We start from the raw sequence: 22,905 nt of genomic DNA, 5'->3' as shown, positions 1-22,905 counted from the left end.
TTTGACGTAAAAAGTAATTAGTGTAGAGGTCTTTCAGGTGTTGATGTAGTACATTGGTCATTGGGTATTAAATGGTATCCCTGTATCATTATCGTTTAAATTTAAACTAGTTTCTGCCAATCCAATAATACCACAAAACAAAAATTAAAAAAATCCCTGATCATGTTTCACATCAGTTAAACGCTTTTTAATGACCTAATATTGTTGAATGCAATTTTAAAATACATATTTGAAAATTCATGTATAGATTCCAAAGGAAGATGACACAATTCTAGAGAAGCATCTTTAAGCAATCTCTCCATTTCTGTTTTAACTTATTCATCAACTTGTAAAACCTGCTCATTAAATTTGAGAATTTGAAGCTTTTCTAAAGACCTAACTCTACTAAATGCAACATAATAAAGGTGTGGAACTTTTCGTGTTTACCTTTGGGATAAGTCAATAACCACACTATCGAGTGAGTGTTGTTTCTTGTGCCCTATGGAGTAATCTCCCAGCAGAAGGTTATTTTGGAAACTGGTTACTTTCAAAAGTTCTTTTTTGTTATGTGAAGGTCATTGCGATATCAAGTGTTGATGTACAATTTTCGTATACATGTATTTGTTCGTGATAAAAGTCTCGATTTTTTATATTTTAATCTAGTTTCACAACCAGCAATCAAATCACCAAATTCTACCAAATGATATTATGACATCGTGTTTTCCTTCAATTTATACATATGAAATTTATAACACATGATGCACCATTTGTATGTATCCAGTATTTGTATAGACAGTTAAATAATACAACAATATCCAATGAACAATGATGATTAGTAGTTCTGTTTGGATCTGTGGGCAATCTTTTGACAGCCTCTTCTTGTTTATCCTTGGATAATTTTGGTGAAAGAATAGAATCATGATACGGAAAGGACATTTGTTAATTGTTTGAATTGTTGAGAAGTGTGTCATTGAAAATATGCATGTAATACTCGTAGTTTTCAGCAAATACATGTGGACGTTTCGAATATCTTTTTATCATGTTATCTGACATGATATCAGTTGAGTCTGCAGACAAGTCATCAAGAGCAGACTCGGGCTTTAACAATTGTACTCTTTGGTTGGGAACAGAAGTATTTACGAATACCAGGTCTCTTGCACTTCTGATATCTACTTGTCATTTCTTGCTTCTTTTGCAGCAGCATGCATAAGATTACCAATACCAGTTGTGATTTACTTATACAATATACATGGCACAAGCATGTGGATCTAAGACAAATTGCATGTCATCGTTTGCTTTCCATGTTACATAATTGTTTGCTTTCCATGTTACATAATTGTATAAATTTGCGCATGTCTCATTTGGGTTTCTTGTCAAAAACACCTGAACTTCTAACTTAAAATACAAAACATGGGATCTAAATTGGCCACGCTTTGGGTCATTGATTTTCCTTATATGTATATATATGATAAAAACAAAAAAAAATCTTCTTTGACGCAGCACAAAGAGCTGTCATTGATTTTCCTTATATGTGTATAGTAAAATCTTATATGTCTTCTTTTAGAAAGGCCAAAGAGCCTGCCTCGGGGGTCATTGATATTCCTTATATGTAAAAATCTTTTGGAACTGTTGTTTTCCCTTTGTAGTAGCAACCAGTAATGTTTTTACATATGCACTATTTTAGATACAAATATGAACTTTGTGATATCAGTTTAAGATTGAGATTTTTATATCTACTTTTGTTTATAGTTTACAATATTACTTGTTCCTTGTCATGGCAAGTTTTTATATTCAGGTGAGCAATTTCAGGGCCATCATGGCCCTCTTGTTTTACAATTGTATCAATGCTTTCTCACCTTGGCAACAGTTAATTTGTTTTTACCTGTCAGAATTTTTCATTTTTGCAGTCAATTATTTCACCAACACAGTCTTCAAAGTCAAAAGTGCTTAGTGTTTCACATAGTTAATATTTTCCTCAAAATATTTGTGCAATGCTTGGGAGACATCATCACTGGAACAACGAGAATCTTTCATAGCATCTATATTATTATCAGTGTCACAAAATTCATTCACAACTTCATTACTGTAACATCCTTTATCCATTGATGATCAATGTCAATATTTGCATTTGTATTTTTATAAAGAGTGCTTTTGTTCATCAGCCAATGTAAAGAAACAAGTCATATGACAAATTCTTATTGCATTTAATCATTTACTGTGCTATAGATATCATGAGGTGGTAAGTATAAGTTATCTAAATCAGTTCCAGAAATTATACCAATTTATTATGAGACAATAGTATCCATGTTAAATTCCAAAAGGTGGACATTTATGTCAAGAAATTTCAATATCCATCAAGGGATGTCACAATATAGTTTTAATAATATAACATTATTTGTAAAAATAAATCAAAACTCACGGAAATTTAAAATCATTTATTTGTATCATTAACACAAGTTGTATAATGATAAAATACATTGTATTTCTAACAAAAATAATCCTAAAAACATGTATCATTAAAAGTATGAAATCCTATCCCAAGAATAATAAAACATAGCTGCCTGGATTTAAAAATTGCTTTGACTTAAAACTGATCCTGAGTTCATCATTTTACATATTAAGTTATAAATCCATATACATTCAGGCTATTAAGTTATTAGAATTGGAATAATTACTCCATTCACAACATGCATATATACATGTATTATAACCTTATTTGCCTGCTTTTTTATATAGGAAAGTTTCATGTAGTCATTCAAAGATCATAAGTGAATACCTTGTTTATAAGATAAAGAAGATTTACAATTTGTGATCAAGCAAAAACAATGGCAGATAAACATCGTAATTTTAGAGCCACCATGCAGATGCTCTGCACATGTATACTGACAACACTATACCCTGCTCAATTATAATATTTGTTATAGAAATCCCTTACACTTACAATAGACATTTCATTAATAAAAGCAAAACATGTTCTTATTGCAATGTTACATGGATAAAGTTCATAGATAAATTCCAACTTCATACTCTAACAGCATGTATCCAATCCAATGGTTGACTAACGCATAATTCTTACATAACATTATAAGTTCACATATCTTTAACAAGTTCCATCATCTTTTCTTATATATACATGGTTTTAATTCTATGTCTTCAACAGTTTTATCTTTACATTCAGCAGTCTTCTTAAATTCCATCATTATAAACATCTTGTTGGCAGCATCCTGAAATATTTAGATATAGGCAAATATTGTATAATAACTATAGGGAGAAGTAAAAATATTTGTATGTTAAGAAACTGGTTTGCAAGTATGGGAAGAAATGTTACACAAATGTGAAAAAAAAAGAGTGTGATACAAAAATATTACATCAAATACAAGTATGAGGAGAAACTGCAAAACATGTGGTAGAAAACAAGACTGAAGATAAGTATACAATATAATACAAGAATATAGATATGCTGTAATATACAAGAATAGAGATGAACTATAAAACAAGAATACAGGTAAACTTAAATTCAAGAATAATGATTTAATTGTAATACAACAATAAACTGTAATGCAATAGTAGAGATAACTTCAATACAAGAATAGAAATAATCTTTATACAAGGATAGCTATAAGCTATAATACAACAATATGGATAAACTGTTATACAAGAATAGGAATTTCCTATAATTTAAGGGTATTGATCATCTGTGAAACAACAATATGAAAAACCTGTTGTACAAGGATAAATATAAACAGTAATACAAGGGTATGGATAAAATGATATTGTACAAGTGTGGTACAAGTATCAAGAAAAAAAAACTACCCTGAAATACAGAGATAACCTACATTATGCAGATATGTATTACAAGAAATACAAGTATATGGATAAACTTTAATAATAGGGATAATCTGTTAAACAATTACAGAAAGAGACTGTCATACAAGTACATATCAAAGGAAAATTATAATACACAGAGAGGGACAGAATAAATTACATTTAAAGCCAGATTTTTTTTATAAAAGATAACTTGTACAATGCATAAATAAATTTGAAATAGTAAAATGAATGTAGTTGTCGGATCATTTTATTTTTTATTTACAGAGAGAAACATCATTGTTCATCAAACATTATGCTAATTAATGTGTTTGTTTCCAGTATGCAGTATTTCATTGTAACTGCTTCTATTATGGTTGTATAATATGGCATGTGCCTTAAAAAATTGTCCATCAATATAAGAACATGAGCTACCTAGAGCTTTAAATAATTTCCCCTTCTACTTAAATATTTTTAGGTAAAAATAATACCCAACTTTTATCTTAATACTTTAAAGATGTACATGTATTTTCAGTACTTGTAAGATATTTTTTTCTAAATTTAACATTCCCTTAAAGGCCTTTACCTGGTTTTTTATTTTAAAACCCATCTTTTCCACTTTAAGTACAAAACTGCCGACACTATGGAACCTGCTTGATACCTCAGCTATCATCAGAGTACCACTGGACAAACAAAGTATAAAACATTTATAAAATAGTCAAGACTGACATAAACAAGATATGTTTGTAAAACATGTATGCCCCCTATCAGCAGCCAATTAGTCATGTGATAAGGTTATTATGACTTCTGAGCCAGTGATCAAACAATTAATAAGGGTTATCAAGTATCTACTGGTCATGACCTTAACCTTTGACCCCTTGACCCAAAACTCAATAGGGGTCATCTGCTGGTCACGACCAATCATCATACAAAGTTTGAAGTTCCTAGGCCTAAGCATTTTTAGTAAATTGATCAGAAACCGTTTTAACATACAAGGTCATTGTGACCTTGACCTTTGACCCCTTGACCCCAAAATCAATAGGTCATCTGCTGGTCATGACCAATCACCATACCATAATTGAAGTTCCTAGGCCAAAGGGTTCTTAAGTTATTGATTTGAAAGCATTTTTACCTACAAGGTCAATGTGACCTTGCCCTTTGACCCCTTAACCCCAATATCAATAGGGGTCATCTACTGGTCATGACCAATAATCATACCAAGTTTGAAGTTCCTAGGCCTAAGGGTTCTTTAGTTATTGATCGGAAACCGTTTTTACCTAAGAGGTCAATGTGACCTTGACCTTTGACCCCTTGACCCCAAAGTCAATAGGGGTCATCTACTGATCATGACCAATCACCATATCAAGTTTGAAGTCCCTAGGCCTAAGGGTTCTTTCGTTATTGATCGGAAACCGTTTTTACCTACCAGGTCAATGTGACCTTGACCTTTGACCCCTTAACCCCAAAATCAATAGGGGTCATCTGCTGGTCATGACCAATCACCATACCAAGTTTGAAGTTCCTAGGCCTAAGGGTTCTTTCGTTATTGATCGGAAATCGTTTATACCTACAAGGTCAATGTGACCTTGACCTTAGACCCATTAACCCCAAAATCAATAGGGGTTATCTGCTGGTCATGCCAATCACCATACCAAGTTTGAAGTTCCTAGGCCTAAGGGTTCTTTTGTAATTGATCAGAAACCGTTTTTACCCAAGAGGTCAATGTGACCTTGACCTTTGACCCCTTGAACCTAAAATCAATAGGGGTCATTTACTGATCATGACCAATCACCATACCAAGTTTGAAGTTCCTAGGCCTTAAAGTTCTTTAGTTATTGATCGGAAACCATTATTGCTTACAAGGTCAATGTGACCTTGACCTTTGACCCCTTGACCCCAAAATCAATAGGGGTCATCTACTGATCATGACCAATCACCATACCAAGTTTGAAGTTCCTAAGCCTTAAAGTTCTTTAGTTATTGATCGGAAACCGTTTTTGCTTACAAGGTCAATGTGACCTTGACCTTTGACCCCTTGACCCCAAACTCAATAGGGATCATCTACTGATCATGACCAATCACCATACCAAGTTTGAAGTTCCTAGGCCTTAAGGTTCTTTAGTTATTGATCGGAAACCGTTTTTGCTTACAAGGTCAATGTGACCTTGACCTTTGACCCCTTGACCCCAAAATCAATAGGGGTCATCTACTGGTCATGACCAATCACCATACCAAGTTTGAAGTTCCTAAGCCTTAAAGTTCTTTAGTTATTGATCGGAAACCGTTTTTGCTTACAAGGTCAATGTGACCTTGACCTTTGACCCCTTGACCCCAAAATCAATAGGGATCATCTACTGATCATGACCAATCACCATATCAAGCTTGAAGTTCCTAGGCCTTAAGGTTCTTTAGTTATTGATCGGAAACCGTTTTTGCTTACAAGGTCAATGTGACCTTGACCTTTGACCCCTTGACCCCAAAATCAATAGGGGTCATCTACTGGTCATGACCAATCACCATACCAAGTTTGAAGTTCCTAGGCCTAAGGGTTCTTTAGTTATCACTCGGAAACCATTTGGTCTACGGACCGACGGACCGACAAGTGCAAAGCAATATACCCCCTTTTCTTCGAAATGGGGGCATAATAATACTGCACAAAATAGTGACAAACTGAAACAGAGATCTTTGGTCAAACATAGACAACTGTCCTTTGTAGTTTGGAGCAAAGAGGCTAATCCTTTCTCATAACTTTACCATTAATAAGTTGCCATGAAAGGCGAATTAATTCAACATCAGTTCACACTTATGTTGTAACGACCTAATACATATGTATTAAGAATGAGAAACAAAATAATCTAGAAGTATGTACAACACATTTCTCCTGTTGAAAATGTATTTTTAACAGTTAACTGAAAGGTATACAATATTCATTTTTTTTTTCATTATTGAAATAAGCTGTATACATTTACACATTTTTAATTAAACAATAATTCTATGGGAACCTATAATACTTACTTGTTCTTTAAGATTCTATTAGCTTCATTGAGATATGATGTTAGATTGGTACCCATCAGTGACAAACAGAACACTGCAATATCAACTGTTTTATCCTTTAATGGAACCTGTTGAATAAAGGCAGTATCAAAATATCAATCACTTTGTGTAATAGCATCATACATGCTGTTTCATTTTGTTTTATCAACATGTAAAGCCACACTATTCAAGTCTGTCATATGCTTTACAATTAACACATGTTCCATATTATCTGTCCCCCTAAAGATAACACTGATATATCATTTCTAACATCAAAATTAAGAAGTGGTGTATGGCAGCAGCCCTTATGTTCTTTTCTATGTAGATGGGATTTTGCATACAGGTTAATCTTAATCTAGGGAACAGAATATTATTTTTGGGAACTACAAACTTGAATAACCCTCTTAAAATGAGTGTTCCTATAGATAAGAGGAGAATAACATACATTTTTTAAAGAAATCTCCAATTTTTCCACAGCTGTGGAGGAAAAGTGGCATTAGCCATAATTGTGTTGTTCAACTAAATCATCGACAGTAGAAAGTTTTTTGATGATTATAAATAGAAGCATAATCATTTAAATGTTGTAATTTTAAGGTGAAATATACCTAAATTAACTGAAATATTTCAAAAACATATAATTCTACTAAAAGCACAGGATGTTAAACATCAATTCAAACATAGAACCAAGCATAACAAAATAGCCTATTACCTTTGAGATATCACAGACTGTAACATGGTCATTAAGTGCAACAAGGTCAAATGAATGCACCTGGTTTGGCACACTTCGGGCAAGCTTTGCATCCCCACAGCCAAAATCAGCCAGAATCAGGTGCTTCGGTCTAAAAGTTCAGAAGTTTTAAATATTAAGAGGCATGATTTACAATATCACTCCATACACTATCTCTGTAATAGACCTTTGAATGAAGCATACAGAAAGTCTTCATTTTTTGCTTCTTTCATAGTACTGAATTGAAACGTTTTGTTTAATAATTAAATCTTAATCATTCTTTATACTACTAGTGCTATTTTACTACTATTTTAAAAGAAATAACCAAGTCGATTTTTTCCCAAAAATTATAACCAGGTTTACAGTTAATCATCCTTCCTGTTTATTATTAAACTGTACTTTACAAACATAAGCCAAGGGCCTTTATGAATTAATAATATAATTTAGCACATTTGGTATTAAAAAGGAACGTTAAAAATGACCTATTTACAAGAAATTATATAATCTTTATATCATTCCTTAATGAAGTAATTACATAAGTTGTTAACTGACTTACTTTGCCTGAATTTTCTCAATTATAACATCTATAGGATTTGTTGGCCATTTTTCAACTTGACTTTGGAACCCTTCATGATACACACTGAATGCTATGTCATCATTCTTGAACATTTTAAATGCTTCCTGGCCAGTTGTTGTGTAAAGCTGTTCATTCAGATACCTAAACAAAACATAACAGTAATTGTTAATATAGAAATGTAAAACTATGTGTTACATTTGTACATCTTTTCTACTGCCATCTAAGTATTGCACCTTCGGGTAGCAAACAGTTAAAGTTCAATATGAGGATAAGTGTAAGACAGAAATTATAATTATAGTTACAATGAAAATTAAATAATATACAAGTATGGTAGATACTTTTCAGCACTTACATCTTTAACTAAAACATTTTTATTTCTTGTGTTTTTTACTGTGAATGGTCATTTTTTTCCCTTTTTCCCTTTTTCTTTGTATCATCATTCTTTGTTTCATGTCAAACAAGAAAATACCTAACAGTATAAATTATTCTGCTTTTATGCATATTTTACAACACTTTAAGCTTTTTAAACTACACTTGGCTAAATTAGTTACATATTAAACTTCAATCTAAAAACACACAGACAACTGTCTACAACACTTAACGTGAAAACATTCACCAAAATCTCCAAACGCTGCCCCAAATTCTCACCACACTCCCATACAATCTCTTAACACTCCTTTCCCCAAAGCTCCAAACACTCAACAAAATCTCCCAACACTCACCTAAATCTAGCTGCATTCAGCCTTTCCCTACTTTTCTCTAGCAAGCTTTTCCCTTTTGTGTTACCTTTCTTCTGCCTACTGAAACCTGAATCTTCTTCACCATTATTATCATTATTGTTTTGATCATTGTCCGTAACAGCAGCACTGTCATTTGAAGATGCTGCTTTTACTTTTACAGGAGAAAACATATTTCTTAGCACATTTGGATCTAATGAAATATTCTTTTTCCCCTCTTTCATCGCGGTTTGTCCACTATTTTTCTTAACTCCTTTGTTTTCATATACTTTTCCTACTGCATCTTTCTTCAATTCCACTACAGTGCTTTTGGATTGTTTTAACTCATTTATTTTCTTTCCTACATTATCTTTCATTTTCTTTTTGTTGTTTTTCGATTTAAAAGATTTATTATTGGAAGTCGCTGATTTTTCACTGTTCTGAGTTACCTTTATCACACTTTGGACCACTTTTTCTGGAGATGATATCTCTGTTGATATTTTCACATCTGACTCTGGTTTGGGAATTTCTACCTCTGGCTTTACATATTCTTTAAACTTATTTCTTTTACAGATACGTTTTCTTTTTGCCTTCTTCTTAACACTATTAGTGACTGTATTTGTATCATTATCTTGATCTTCATCTGTATCTTTTTTCTTTGGACTGTGTAATTGGTTACTTTCGTCACTTATATTTTTCTCTTCTTTGACATGCTTTTTCGTTTTAGATTTGACTTCTTGTTTATCTTCTTTTTGACTTTTAGAGGCTGAATCATTTTCAACTTTCCCAATTTTCTCCTTACTTGCACCCTCTGCATCAATTTCTTTCTCATTTTTCTGGCTTAATTTTCGTTCCTTTAATTTCTGTTTCCACTGCAGTTTTTTCCGTTCTTTTCTATTTATCTGGCCAGCTGCACTTGTATCTCCTCCATCTTTTACCTCTTGAGTAGGTTTATTATTTTTATTTACCTCAGTCTTTGCTTTTGGCTGCTTATTTGAATCAGTCTGTCCTAGCCGGAGTCTCTTCTTTTCTTGTATTTTCTGCCATTTCACCTTCCTTTTCTCAGCTCTACTCATCTGTGTTGAATCTTCATTCATGTTGGAAGGCTGGCATTTTGCTGGACTTTTATTAACTGGAAATTCAGATTCTTGCTCTGACAATGTATTGCTTACATTTAAACTTTTAGTACCACTCATTTGTTTTCTTCTTAAAATCTTCTCTTGCCATTTCTTGTCTCGTTTTTCTTTTCTACTCAATGATCCAACAACTGCACTGTCAAAAACTGCCGGAGAACTTGTGCTGCCTTCTGGCTTTTCAATTTTATCTTTTTCCTCTCCGTTTAGTTTTCTTTTTTTAATATTATCAATATCATCTTGGGACATTGTTCCTCTTTGAGCTTCTTTCCTCTTTTTTGCATTTATCCGTCTATTTTTCTGAAGAAGAAAAAACCCACTAAAGATTGTTCTGTGTCTGTCATCTTATTTGGTATAGTTCTAAATTCTTAAACATACAGAAAATTTTCCTAATTACTTACAAAAACTATCATAATTATTATATTAATCCTTTCTAGAACATGTTCACTGAAGTTTTTATAGTATATAATTATAGGCAGAATGAAAACTGTAGGACTGTCATTGATGAAAAATATCGAAAAACAATTGTGGGTTGTCAATCTCAATTTAGAGTTATCTGCCCTTTTTGTCTTCAAACATGTATGAATGTATTCCTAAACACTTTTTTTTCATGTTATAACACTTACATTTAGTTATAATAACAAATTCTTCAAGCAATAAATGAGCCGCATCACGACAAAACCAACATAATGGGTTTGCGACCAGCTGACAGGGCTCATCCTGGAGGGCGATTCAGGCGAAAACTTCGCCGTGTATATTCCCATTTCGCTCTCGCCGTTGATCAAAGAGAAGTCAATTTCGCCGATAAAATCCTTATTCCCAAAGAGTAATTACTTGGCGATGTAAAGAGCAGAGATTGTATCCGCCCATTTGCCGACCGCTAATTATCATTATCCAATCAGAGCGTCGCTTTATACTACGCTTCTACCTGTATGCGAAGCGATAGACCGCCTACTTTAAACAGTAAGTAATGAGAGCATCGGCCCGATTGTGTGACAGTTTTGCGAGTTTCAATGTATATCATTGTTTTATATGTCATAAATACATGTTTATCAATTTTGAAAGTTTCAAAAATGATATTACCGATATTAACATTTCATGAAAATAAAGGGAGGTAATTAGAAATTTATTTTCTATAATATCTCAGTCAATTTTTTCAATAAGAAATAAATGTACATATTTTAGTGATTAAATATAATATGCACAAATATTTGCAGTACATATTTTACATATTCTTCGATGTTAAAAAATTGTTTTATATGCATAATTATACGCGTATATAAAGTTTCACTTAAACGCGAAATTACTGTACTCCAGCTAAAGCTGCATATTGTCCCAAAAGGGAGGATGGGACTCTCATTTAGTATAGTTTACATGTGATAATATCTTCAAAGATATCTCTGTTTTCATAACAGAATAGAACATATTTTATTACTCGATATATAATGATTCTTCATCTTCTATAGTAAGATATAAAATTAATTTATACATCATATTTTTTCTTACACAATATTAGCAAGAAATGTACATGAAAATATATTAATAAATAAACAAATATTTAGAGAAAGCTTATAAAAAGCTGATAAATAGATATCAAAAATAATTTGTTTTTACTCATGTTTGCAGCTCAAAAACATTTAGATGCCATTGCTAGATCTACTATGCAACCACAGAAAGCCCTACAGAAGATGGTTGAGGCTAAATTAGATAAGGATGACGAACTCGGCATAAAACTTCTGACTGCTGCGTACCATATTGGGAAACGAGAATTGCCAAAAGAGGAGTTTAGGCACCATTTAGAATTTGCGAGCGCTGTTGGAGCTGACTATGGTACACTTCTGACCGAGAAGACTAAACTGACTTACTGCAGCAACAAAAGTGTTACTGAACTACAAGCTGCTATCAGCTCCGTTATCTTAGAAGACAAGATTAGTGGTATCCATAAGTCTGGAATATTTTCTCTTGTGTTAGATGAAAGCATAGACAATGCAAACAAAAAAAGACTGATAATGTACGCCCAGTATATAGCTGAAGAAGGACTAGAATATGCCTTACTGTCAAATCAGCAAATCAAAACAGGGTCAGCCAGTGCTGTGAATATTGTGAAAATGGTTGTGGATGAACTGAAACATAAAAACATTGACATTACTAAGATGGCCGGAATCAGTACAGATGGAGCTAGTGTGATGACAGGCAGGACTGGGGGTGTGGTAACTCTCCTACGTAAGCACACACCAAGCCTAGTTGGAGTCCACTGTGCAGCTCACCGGACAGCTCTAGCCACCTCACAGGCAGCAAAAGATATCCCAGAGATTAACAACTATGCAAGAACTGTGTCAAACGTGTTTAGATACTTTAGCAATTCAGCATTAAGATCAAATAGGCTAAGAGACATTCAATCTGTTTTAAATCTGCCAGAACTGAAATTTTCTGAAGTTCATTCTGTGAGATGGCTTAGTCTTGAGTATGCTGTAAAAGCAATATACAGATCCTACCCAGCTCTTGTTATGTGCCTAGAACGAGACGCAACACTTGATTCTACAGCTAAAGGCCTGTTCCTTGAGGTCAGCCAGTATCGGTTCATTGCCTTCACTCACCTCATGATGGATGTACTCCCATATATAACCAGGCTATCTAAACACTTTCAAAGTGACTCCTTGGACTTTAGTGGTGTTCAGTCTCGTGTAACTAGTACTTGTGACAGTTTACGTGATTTATTGGAGGTCAGTGGTGTCTTTGTGAGTAAACTTGATGAATTTATTATAGAGAAGGATGGTGCTTTCACATACTCAAGACCAATAAAGGAGTCTGACAGTACTACAGTAAAATTGGGTATAGAAGAGAATAGGGAGTTTGTAGGCTTTGAAAGCGACTCGGAAGATGACAATGAAGAGAATACTGGATTTGCTCCTAATGTTAAGTTCTATGCCCAACAAAAAAACATTCTTGATAGAGTAGCCCCTTCCTATGTTAACAAAGTTGTTGAGAATTTGGAGGCCAGATTTACAGATTCAGAAATTATAGACTCTATGAAAGTCCTTGTCCCCCAAAACATTGCCAAGTCTGACACTGTGGCCAAATATGGTAATGATGAATTTCTAATCCTTGTTAAACAGTACCAACCCCATTTAAGCAGTGAACATGAATGCCTATCAGAGTACCGTCAGTACAAGAATCTTGTGAAATGTTCCTATAGAGATGAAACCTTAGTGGAACTTTGTAAGATATTCATCAGTAAGTACAGTGAGGAATACCCAAACATGGTAAACATTCTGAAATGTGTTACAGTGCTACCAATGAACAGTGTTAAGTGTGAAAGAGGCTTTTCCACTCAGAACAGGATTATGGGTAGGCTAAGGACCTCTATGAACAATCAAACAATGGATGACCTTATGAGAATATCAGAAGATGGACCATGTATGAAATCATTTGATTTCAAGCGAGCTCTTAAGAAATGGAAGACAGCCAAAAAGAGATTATTGTACTCTAAGTAGTAGTGACCAAATTCTAAAGATGCATCAATAATGTATCTTTGTTGTGACTTACTCAGAAATAGTTTGTTTCACTGATAAAGAATGAATAAAACAAGTTTGAATTGATGATTTCATGTTCATGTACTTCATTACACTGAGCTATAGTTTCAGTTTGAATTTTAATGAATTCATACTGAATGAAATTGAATGATTGACACTTAGGATTTTGTTCTCAAGTGAATTGTTTCTCCCAGTGATAACTGATTGTTGTATTCAATAAATTGTATTTTTTTCAGTGCTTCTAATATAAATGAATTGTGTTTTCACTGTGATTCTTGTATTCAATGTAAGTGTTGTTGTTTTTTTCTGTCATTCTTGTATTAAATAATTTTTTTTCCAGGTATTCTTGTATTCAATGCTATTGTTTTTTTTCAGTCATTCTAAAAAATGTATTCAATATAATTGTTGTTTTTCAGGGATAGTTGTATTCAATGAAATGTTGTTTTTTTTGTTGTTTTATTTTTGCATGAAGAGCAATATTAATTTTTGACAGACTTTAAATCATTGGTACAATATAAGTTTAAATAGTTACAACATTTTATTTATTAATATTGATAACTGAATGGAGAATTTTAGAATATAAACATGCAATGTAGTACTATATTGATAATTGTTTTATGATTGTTTGCTATTGTTACAATATACATATATTTATAGAAATAAAATTAATTAATAAACTGTGGAAATATTATAAGTGTTGTTAATTGTCTTTACATAATGTTATTTATTATAGTTAAAGGATGTATAGAATGCATGTTAATGCATACACATTGGGTTGTTTCCCTTGTCCCTAATTTTCGCGACAAAGTCACTTCTCCCTAAAATTTTCCTCCAGGATGAGCCCTGCCTGAGCATGGATCAAGACCAGCCTGCGCATCTGCGCAGTCTGATCAGGATCCATGCTGTTCGTTAACAAACCCTATAACAAGTAGAAAAACTGTAAGCGAACAGCATGGATCCTGATCAGACTGCCCGGATGCGCAGGCTGGTCTGGATCCATGCTGGTTGCAAACCCATTATGTTGGTTTTGTCATGATGCGGCTCAAAATATCAAAATACCTTATTTTTTTGGAACAGGCTCTTGTCAAGGTCACTGGCTTCATTGCCAACATCCCAATTTTCTGCCTCAAAATCCATCCTGAAATGAATAAATTAAACAGAACATCAGTTTATGAATCTTAATTTAATCGGAACACAAAACGGTAGAGCTGTCATTGATATAAACAATATCGCTGTATCATCAATATTTTTGTTGATCAATAATCAATACACTTCTGAAAAAATAAATATTTTTAACTAATCAATTAAATCAAGAAGAAAATGGGCAAAATACCTGTGCAAAATTTCCTGCACAGAAATTTGGCGGAATTCAATGTGCAAATTCTGCCTAGAAAATTTAAATTCTCCCCCAACTATACAAGTATTGAATCATTTGCCTTTGGGTTGGAATCTGGGTAATTCCAGGCCGAAATGAATAAAATAAGCAGAACAACAGTTAATGAATCTTAATTGAATTACAAACATAAAATGGTTGAAATGACATGTCATCTATAGAAACAATATCCATATATCATCAACATTTTTGTCAATCAATAATTGATACAAATTTGAAAAATCAATACTTTTGACAGTTTCACTTTTCAATATATCTAAGTTCTTGCTGCGATATACACAGGTATTGGTAACCACAAAATTACTTAAGTTGTGTGTAACTAGATATTTTTCACAACCCTTGATTTTTAGTTTGTTAACCCCTGTTCCATTCCATAGACCCATTCCATAGACTTTGTGGTTGAAATTGTATTTTGTCCAATAAAATAGGCATAATGTCACTTTAATCGCTTTCACATTCACTATTACTTTGTTCTTTAAAAGACAGTTCCTTGATAGTTTATGTTGAATGTCAAATCTGGAAAGACATGTTTATTTTTTTTTTCTAGGGGGTTGCAGTAGGTATTTAGATTAGCCTTGTCTGTGGGTTTGCGTATACATGTCTATCTATCTATCTCTGAGTACTGCCAACCCCTCTCTCGAGTGTTATAGGCAGGCAATAGTGCACGTCTGGTGTGTTAGTGAAAGGTGTGAGAGAAAGTAAAAACCTGAAAATGAACATGATCAGGACAGTGAGTGACATTGAAAACTTCTAGACATTGTTAAAATGTATTTATTTAGGAAGGGTGAAAGAAAGATTAAAAAGTAAAAACACAACAAGTCAACTAATACTGTATCTTAACCACTGGCTCTTTATTCTGATCTAGACCAGGCAGGGTGACAATGTTCCTTGGGAGCTGGTTCCAAAGTGTGATACAGTGGGGGAAGAACGATAACTTATGGTAGTCTGATGTAGCCTGTTTTTTCCTAAGAGAGAGGGGATGCATATCAAGGGGCAGGACGTGAAGTGGTTGCACACTTGGTTCAAGCGAGCGAATTGGTTGCAAACTTGACAAAATGGCGAACACGGCGTGATTTTTTGAAACGGGTAAACGAATTTTTGCCAGGCAAGTGGGTTTCTTTGTTATTTTGAAGTTCATTAGTATGTCTTTTCCATTATGCAATATATATGCCACACTCGGTTAAAGGTTTTTGCATCCTAGATTCTGTTTTGACGAAGTTATTGAAGTTATAAACTGATCATGTAGATATTTTGAAATTTGACAAGTGACTGTTCTGGTCGGGTTTTCTCCTAATTTATTCGAATTTGTAAGTTTTGAACTGCATTTAACAATAACAAAATATATCTCTGCCAATGCTGTACAAATGGTTTAGTTCGCAAGTCCGAAGATAACGTTCAATACACAAAAATATCTTGTTCAAGCACATTTTGGTTGCAGACTTATACTTCAAGCATTTTTGGTTGTAAACTTTTTGTGTCAATAATATGGCATGCATATTTTTAGCGAGGAATAACAAATCATTTTTTTTAAATAATTAGCAATATTAAGGCAATTATACCCGTTCATCTAATAAGAAATATATATATAAATTGTGCATACGTGCAGATATATCCTAACACAGGGTCTTTCAAATAGATACTAAACACAATATGCTAAATTGAAGTTCAGTTGTGTTTATCTTCATCATTTTTTCTCCACGATATACTTCTTTTCTTTTTACAAAGTCTTAAGACTTTTTTTTATTATATCTTAGCATGACTAACTGTAAATGAAAAGAAGAAAAATAGCAGCAAACAGCTTTCATTATTGTTCTTTTTGAGATTTGAAATAAATTTGATTGTATAGTAGATAAAAACTATATTAACATTGACACAAGTGCATTATTCACATGTTTCTTTAAATTGTTCCTTATTATTGACCAATCGAAACATCTTTCAAATTCCCTCGAACAATGACTTTAAGTAGTTTTGTCACGTATCAGTCAATGTAAATAACTAATCGTATATCATTTATATTATGATCTAATAATCAAAATCATCTTTAGAATACCAATTGACATATGATGTACACCAAATCCGAAATATTGTAAACAAGCATGTCATTTTAACTTTTGGTTTGTAAAAATATTTTAAGTACATTTACATACTTTATGTCTAAATCTTTACATACGAAACAAACAAATTAACATTTCTTGTGGTTTTGATAAATTTTGGAAATTTTATCCAGTAACATCGTATGTGTGCACATGTCCTTATGTTTATGATGAAAATAATTCACTTACATACAACAGTACTCTCACATACGTTTGTTTTGTATGCAGTTTTCATTTGCATTTTACATATGATGACATATTTTAGAATTGAAGTATCAATAAATATTTTTCTATATGCTATGATTTTGTGAGCATGTTTTTACTAATTATTATAGTATTGAACTGAGAACCATGTAATTTGAAACATAAAGTGCATAATTGTTGTAAAAGAAGAAAGTATAAATAACATGTATAACAAAAACAAGTAACAGTACATAAATGGCAATAATTGCCATTGAAAATATGTTAATAAATATAACCTTCTACACTCCTTTTGCAAAGATTTACTATGGATTTCAATAGAATAAGAATAAGTTTGCAACCAAAAATGCTTGAAGTATAAGTCTGCAACCAAAATGTGCTTGAACAAGATATTTTTGTGTATTGAACGTTATCTTTGGACTTACGAACTAAACCATTTGTACAGCATTGACAGAAACATATTTTGTTATTGTTAAATGCAGTTCAAAACTTACAAATTCGAATAAATTAGGAGAAAAACCGACCAGAACAGTCACATGTCAAATTTCAAAATATCTATATGATCAGTTTATATCTTCAATAACTTCGTCAAAACAGAATCTAGGATGCTGAAACCTTTAACCGAGTGAGGCATATATATTACATTATGGAATAGACATACCAATGAACTTCAAAATAACAAAGAAACCCACTTGCCTTGCAAAAATTCGTTCACCCGTTTCAAAAAATCACGCCGTGTTCGCCATTTTGTCAAGTTTGCAACCAATTTGCTCGCTTGAACCAAGTGTGCAACCACTTCACGTCCTGCCCCTTGCATATGTCTAGTAAGCCTAGATGGAGTTTTAATGTATATGTAATCCATAGAGTGCTCCAGCTAGTCAACAAACTTTACAGGAATGTTGATCAGCATGTAAAATTGTGCACCTGGGGTGTCAAGTGTGGATTAATTCAATTTTGTAAGAGTAATTGCCTTTGACTATGTAAATATTTGCAATTTTCCACTTGTGTCACGTGTAGCTCAAAAAGTATTTGACCTAGTCATAAGACTCACTGAGACATGACAATATTAAACTTCACCTAGAAGTCCAAAGCATTCAGAATTTAGATGGGCGCAAACATCTTGATATTATAAGGAAGTTTTACTTTGAGTTTACAGGTAAATGAAGTTACCAGTACCAGACAGCAGAAAACAGTAACTTGTGATCAATGAAGAAATGAAGCAAAGTTTATTATCTCAACTATAATATAAATGTCATTTTTGCATGTTTTAATTATTTCTTTGTTTCTGATATAACATAGTGCCCCCCCCCCCGCCAATTCCCATCAGACTAGTACATAATGTTTTATTGTATCATAATACAATTGCATAGTCTAGACTGGTTCCCTGCCTCCATTTACTAAGGAAAGAAGTGTAAGGGATAGGAACTAAATGTAGTATATTTCAAGAAAAAAATTGTCTGGTCAGTTATAGCCTGTTTCAAAGTTGAAGCATTGTGTAGTCTGCTGATTACATAAATGATAAAAGCAAGTGCATGATAGTGAAGTAAATACTGCCAATTTATTATTATACAATGCTTTGATTTAAAATATCAGCGGTTGTAAAAGGAATAATTTTGTATTGTGTATCAAAATTGCTAAACTAGTTTGTTGAAATTGATTTTCCATGTGTGTCTTTAGATAAAATGTGTATCGAGTGTGCAAAAGGCGTTGCATTGCTTGTGTTTATTTATAGTATATAATACGGGGAAGTCAAAGACCGGGCCCGCAAAGCGGGTCCGGGCTTTGGCTTGCCCGGCTATAGACTACATGTGTATATTTAAAAGAAAATCAAATAAAAAACAATTAAAAAATATATAGAATTCTATATCTATCCATGAAATTTTCAGTGTCAGTTCAAGTTGGGCGCCGCCATTTACAATGTAACTCAATGATAAAAAGCGGGGTATTCCGATAACGGAACAAATCTCAACTTTTCGGATAAATAATAAACGTCGAGTGTTCCGAGTGAAAATGGAAGCGGTGCATGTAATACTGAATGACAATTTTAAAACGGAAAGAATGAAAGAAATTTTTAATGACTTCCCCGTTCATAGGCTTTGCCTAATTTCATATTACAGCTGGTATATTTGATGTTATTCTTTAATTATTTGATAATAGAATGTCAATTTCCTGTGGTTAAGTCAGCATCCATTATCTGTCACACTAGTTCTGGCTTCCAAAACTTTATAAGCCGCTATTTAACATTTTTGTTTTTCATCATAAGATTTTAAGTTGTCCATCCTTGGCTTATCAACAGATTATATATAGTTTTATCAATGTATGCTTCATTTTACTTCATGGCATGTTCGGTGAATGAATACGAGCATGTCAGATTCCTGACACGATTATTGGTGGACTTTCCCTACGGGGTTGTCTTCAGCGTTCACGTCATGTCATATCCTACCGTGACCCAAATTCGGCGTTCTCCAAAATTCGGCGATGTTTTGAATTTCGTCATTTACGCGGTATTTCAGAGGTGAAGGTCAATCATATTTATGTCCCACGGTCTATTTTTACAACTCGAGTTATTTTCTGCTCTAAAGATTGAGAAACGGCTGGTAAATATTAAAAATTGTATATGACATAGAGAAAATTGTGTGTTTTACATGATGCAATTTCAAGTTTATCAATACTTTCCCCTATTTGATTGATATTGTTGCTTAAAATAATTTGACTGTCGCCGTCTGTTATCTTACTATTTTTACTACCGATCTAGGTCAACATACTACATCACAATCCCGCCAAAATTAAAAATTTACTGCAACCAATCAGAATCGCCGAATTTAGGTGACGTTTTCAGATCGTAGTAAGATTTTACATCAACCATATGTGTTTATATTTGACAACCGCTGAACTATTACAATGTTAGAAATCAACTTTATGTAACTTTAAAATAGTTGCAATAAAATGATATCAAGTATAATTATAGATTACTGTAGTTAATTGAAAATGCCATTGACATTTGTTCTTATATCGCCGAATTTAGGTTTCACCGGGATAGTATATAAACGGGTACGCTGAAGACCTTAAAGCTACTGTCACGCCAGACAGATTAATTCAAATAATGCTGACTAATAAACACTAATCTATGCTAAAAGAAGTCCAGACAAAATAGAAGTAAACTGTGTAACTGAAGAAAGATATGGTTACTAAACCTGGAGGTAAACGTAGGACTAATTACAATAGCACTTTTTTATAAGGACACCGGTTTTTAATAATTATTCCTAAATCATTATAAATCATTTATGGAAGCAAAAAGAATATTTCGGATAATTTCAATAAAGGCATTTGCTTTAACAATAACTTACTCAATTGTCAAAAACTCGCCTGCTGCTTGAATGAATTGGGAATAATTAATAAAACTTTACGTGAATTTATAGAGCATGGGCGCGGCCATCTTTACTAGAGTTGCTGGGAAGGAAAACTCTTCAGAAGAATACTCATAAATTTATTTACCTGAGGAAACTTTACAAGTTTTTCGTTATATTCTAATACCAGAAAGAAAGAAACAAACTTATCTGATTTGTAAAATATACGATGTTTCTTTCTCGTTAAGTATTTTTTTTGAAAAGAATGGAATAGAGTCAAGTTTTAATAAAACCTCTGTGAACTGTAACATTTGGGGCCCACGAAGGGGGATTTATTATGTTATTGTTTTGACAGTTCATTCTTCTACATATCTGTGATTATTAAGGATGGATGATATATTTACAAAAGTACGTGAAGGAAACGCCTTCCATGTTAGAGTGTGGTTAGATAACACAGAAAATGATCTCAATCAAGGGTGAGTATATTTTGGATGGTCTTGGGCTTGGCCTTGAGGCTGAGCTCAGTCTGGCATGCCTCAGCCCGGGCTTTTTTGTCTTAGATCAATCAGTTTGAGTGAAGTTCACATATAATATTTCAGGTCTTTGTAACCTAGCTGCCCCATCTCTCTTCTCGAGTAACAGCAGAACATAAAGTTAGAGCAAAATGATGAACATTATTTGTAAGAACTTTACGTCTTTAGCTTAATTGCAAGGGAATCTCTCTTAATTTTACTGCAATTCAGATTATTAGTCAGCTTTGGCTATTTATCTGGCAATGCGGTAAATATGGTTATCAAAGTTGTATAAAAATTTATCAAAATTTGTATCACAGATCTGTATATAATGTGAAAATCTGTAATTGTATGAAAGTTAAACTACTACAGCGAATTCTGCCCCAATATGAAAATATCTCAGATTCTAGCTTTAGCATGTCAATATATTTTGACTATTTCCCCTCGTGCAGGTGTTTGTATGTAAATGTATCATCAGTTTGTAAAATCAGTCTGTCTGGCAGTCGGAATATTGAGACTACCCTGGAAGTAAATGAAGAAAAATAAGATAGGCAAATGGACATGAAATTGTTATGTCATCAATTGTATTGTATGATATGACACCGTGTTAGTACATGTATTACATCAATTACTAATTCTATTATAATAAAGTTTACCTTGTTTTTTAAAAGGCTGTCTGGAAAGGGTTCATGAGTTGTATAATATATCAACTTTTTGTAAAATTAAGGACAAAATATTAATATTATTAATATTTACAAGTTATAGATCTATAAATTTGATTTTGCAATTCCTTTCAAAGTTTGTATCCTGCTGACTCTATGTACTAGATACATTTCCTGAGCACTATAATTGTCAAATTGAAGTCAAAATTTAATAGTTAAACAGTAGTAAATAGAAGCGTATTTCGTGTGTACTTTCATTTTCGAAACAGCTGATTCCGTTCCCGTTTAACAGTTGACTGTGTTTCTTTTTCCCGTTTAATACCCGAAAAATAACACTGGTCAACTATTTTTTCATACTGTATAATTATTTAAAGTGAAAAGGGCGCACATAACTGTGTCATAAATTTAAAACTGGCATTGTATGGGCTAATGAATGTGCAATAAATAAACAGAAATCGGCAATTGACAGGTGATTATTTGTAACGTTATTGTTTATGAATTGTCACCGATTTTTGTTGTAAACAGTGTTAAATAAAATTAAGAAAATGGTAAAGGCCTTATGACTGAAGCCTTAATATCAGAGAATAGTCATTATGGTGTGTTAATTTCAATGTTATAAACCTGGGATGCAGCAAAAAAAGTAAACTCATTTAATTGTACTCTTTAGATTTACGGTTTATCTAACTTTACCCCCACATTCTGAAAAGTGGGGGTAATTACCCCCAGTGCCAAAAAATTATCTGAAACTCTGTATTATATTGCATATTAAAATAACAAAAATAAACATATTTTAGATGACTAGCACATTTGGGCCAGATTGTAGGATGAGTAGACAGACCATTTTGAAACTCAGGTGCCTTACTGAGTTACAATGTCTCTAAATTCAACTGCTTCTGGCATTCAAAGGGTTAAAAACCTATATTAACATAGATATTATCAAATTTATATCCAAAAAATGGTTCCTTAAGGACTTTTTGAAAGTTGATTATGATAGTTTATTACCCATATTAATTGCATTCCCCATATTGATTTAAATCTCGGGACTATGTTTTCATTTTATGTTACATGTAAGTCTTAATCAAAAAGTCTTTAATGATCAAATGGCAAAGGCACATGTGATGTACTATATTTAGTTGGGATTACTAGTAACAGCTGTATTTATTATTCAATATCTTTACTCAAACGCATAAGAAAC

At 32.9% G+C, this 22,905-nt stretch overlaps 3 protein-coding genes across 4 annotated transcripts in view; 2 read left to right on the top strand and 1 right to left on the bottom strand.

The window, feature by feature from the left end:
• Window positions 1-2,399: 2,399 nt before the first annotated feature.
• On the bottom strand, window positions 2,400-20,643 carry LOC132730499 (ribosomal RNA-processing protein 8-like). The gene is made up of 8 exons (XM_060716453.1): window positions 20,537-20,643; window positions 14,562-14,640; window positions 8,843-10,269; window positions 8,100-8,261; window positions 7,526-7,655; window positions 6,799-6,905; window positions 4,370-4,466; window positions 2,400-3,203 (listed from the first exon to the last, which is right to left on the bottom strand). Exons 2-8 carry the CDS (start codon window positions 14,637-14,639, stop codon window positions 3,093-3,095), a joined length of 2,112 nt encoding a protein of 703 aa, XP_060572436.1. The 5' UTR covers window position 14,640; window positions 20,537-20,643; the 3' UTR covers window positions 2,400-3,092.
• LOC132730503 (zinc finger protein 862-like) lies at window positions 10,983-13,726 on the top strand. The gene has a single exon (XM_060716461.1). It carries the CDS (start codon window positions 11,586-11,588, stop codon window positions 13,461-13,463), a length of 1,878 nt encoding a protein of 625 aa, XP_060572444.1. The 5' UTR covers window positions 10,983-11,585; the 3' UTR covers window positions 13,464-13,726.
• Window positions 20,621-22,905, top strand: part of LOC132730500 (integrin-linked protein kinase-like) — a 19,330-nt gene continuing 17,045 nt past the window's right edge. The window contains exon 1 of one of the 2 annotated variants that reach the window (XM_060716454.1): window positions 20,621-21,012. In XM_060716454.1, the coding sequence (XP_060572437.1) occupies window positions 20,924-21,012 (89 nt within the window). In that variant the 5' untranslated portion in view covers window positions 20,621-20,923. The remainder of the gene's footprint in view (window positions 21,013-22,905) is intronic. The other variant, XM_060716455.1, reaches the window with a different exon arrangement.

This window comes from Ruditapes philippinarum, unplaced genomic scaffold, assembly GCF_026571515.1.
Source record: "Ruditapes philippinarum isolate M1 unplaced genomic scaffold, ASM2657151v2 ctg521_1_1_1_1, whole genome shotgun sequence".
Lineage (NCBI taxonomy): Eukaryota > Metazoa > Mollusca > Bivalvia > Venerida > Veneridae > Ruditapes > Ruditapes philippinarum.
The sequence above is the reverse complement of the archived record's forward strand: the minus strand, read 5'-3'. Positions and strand labels throughout refer to the sequence as shown.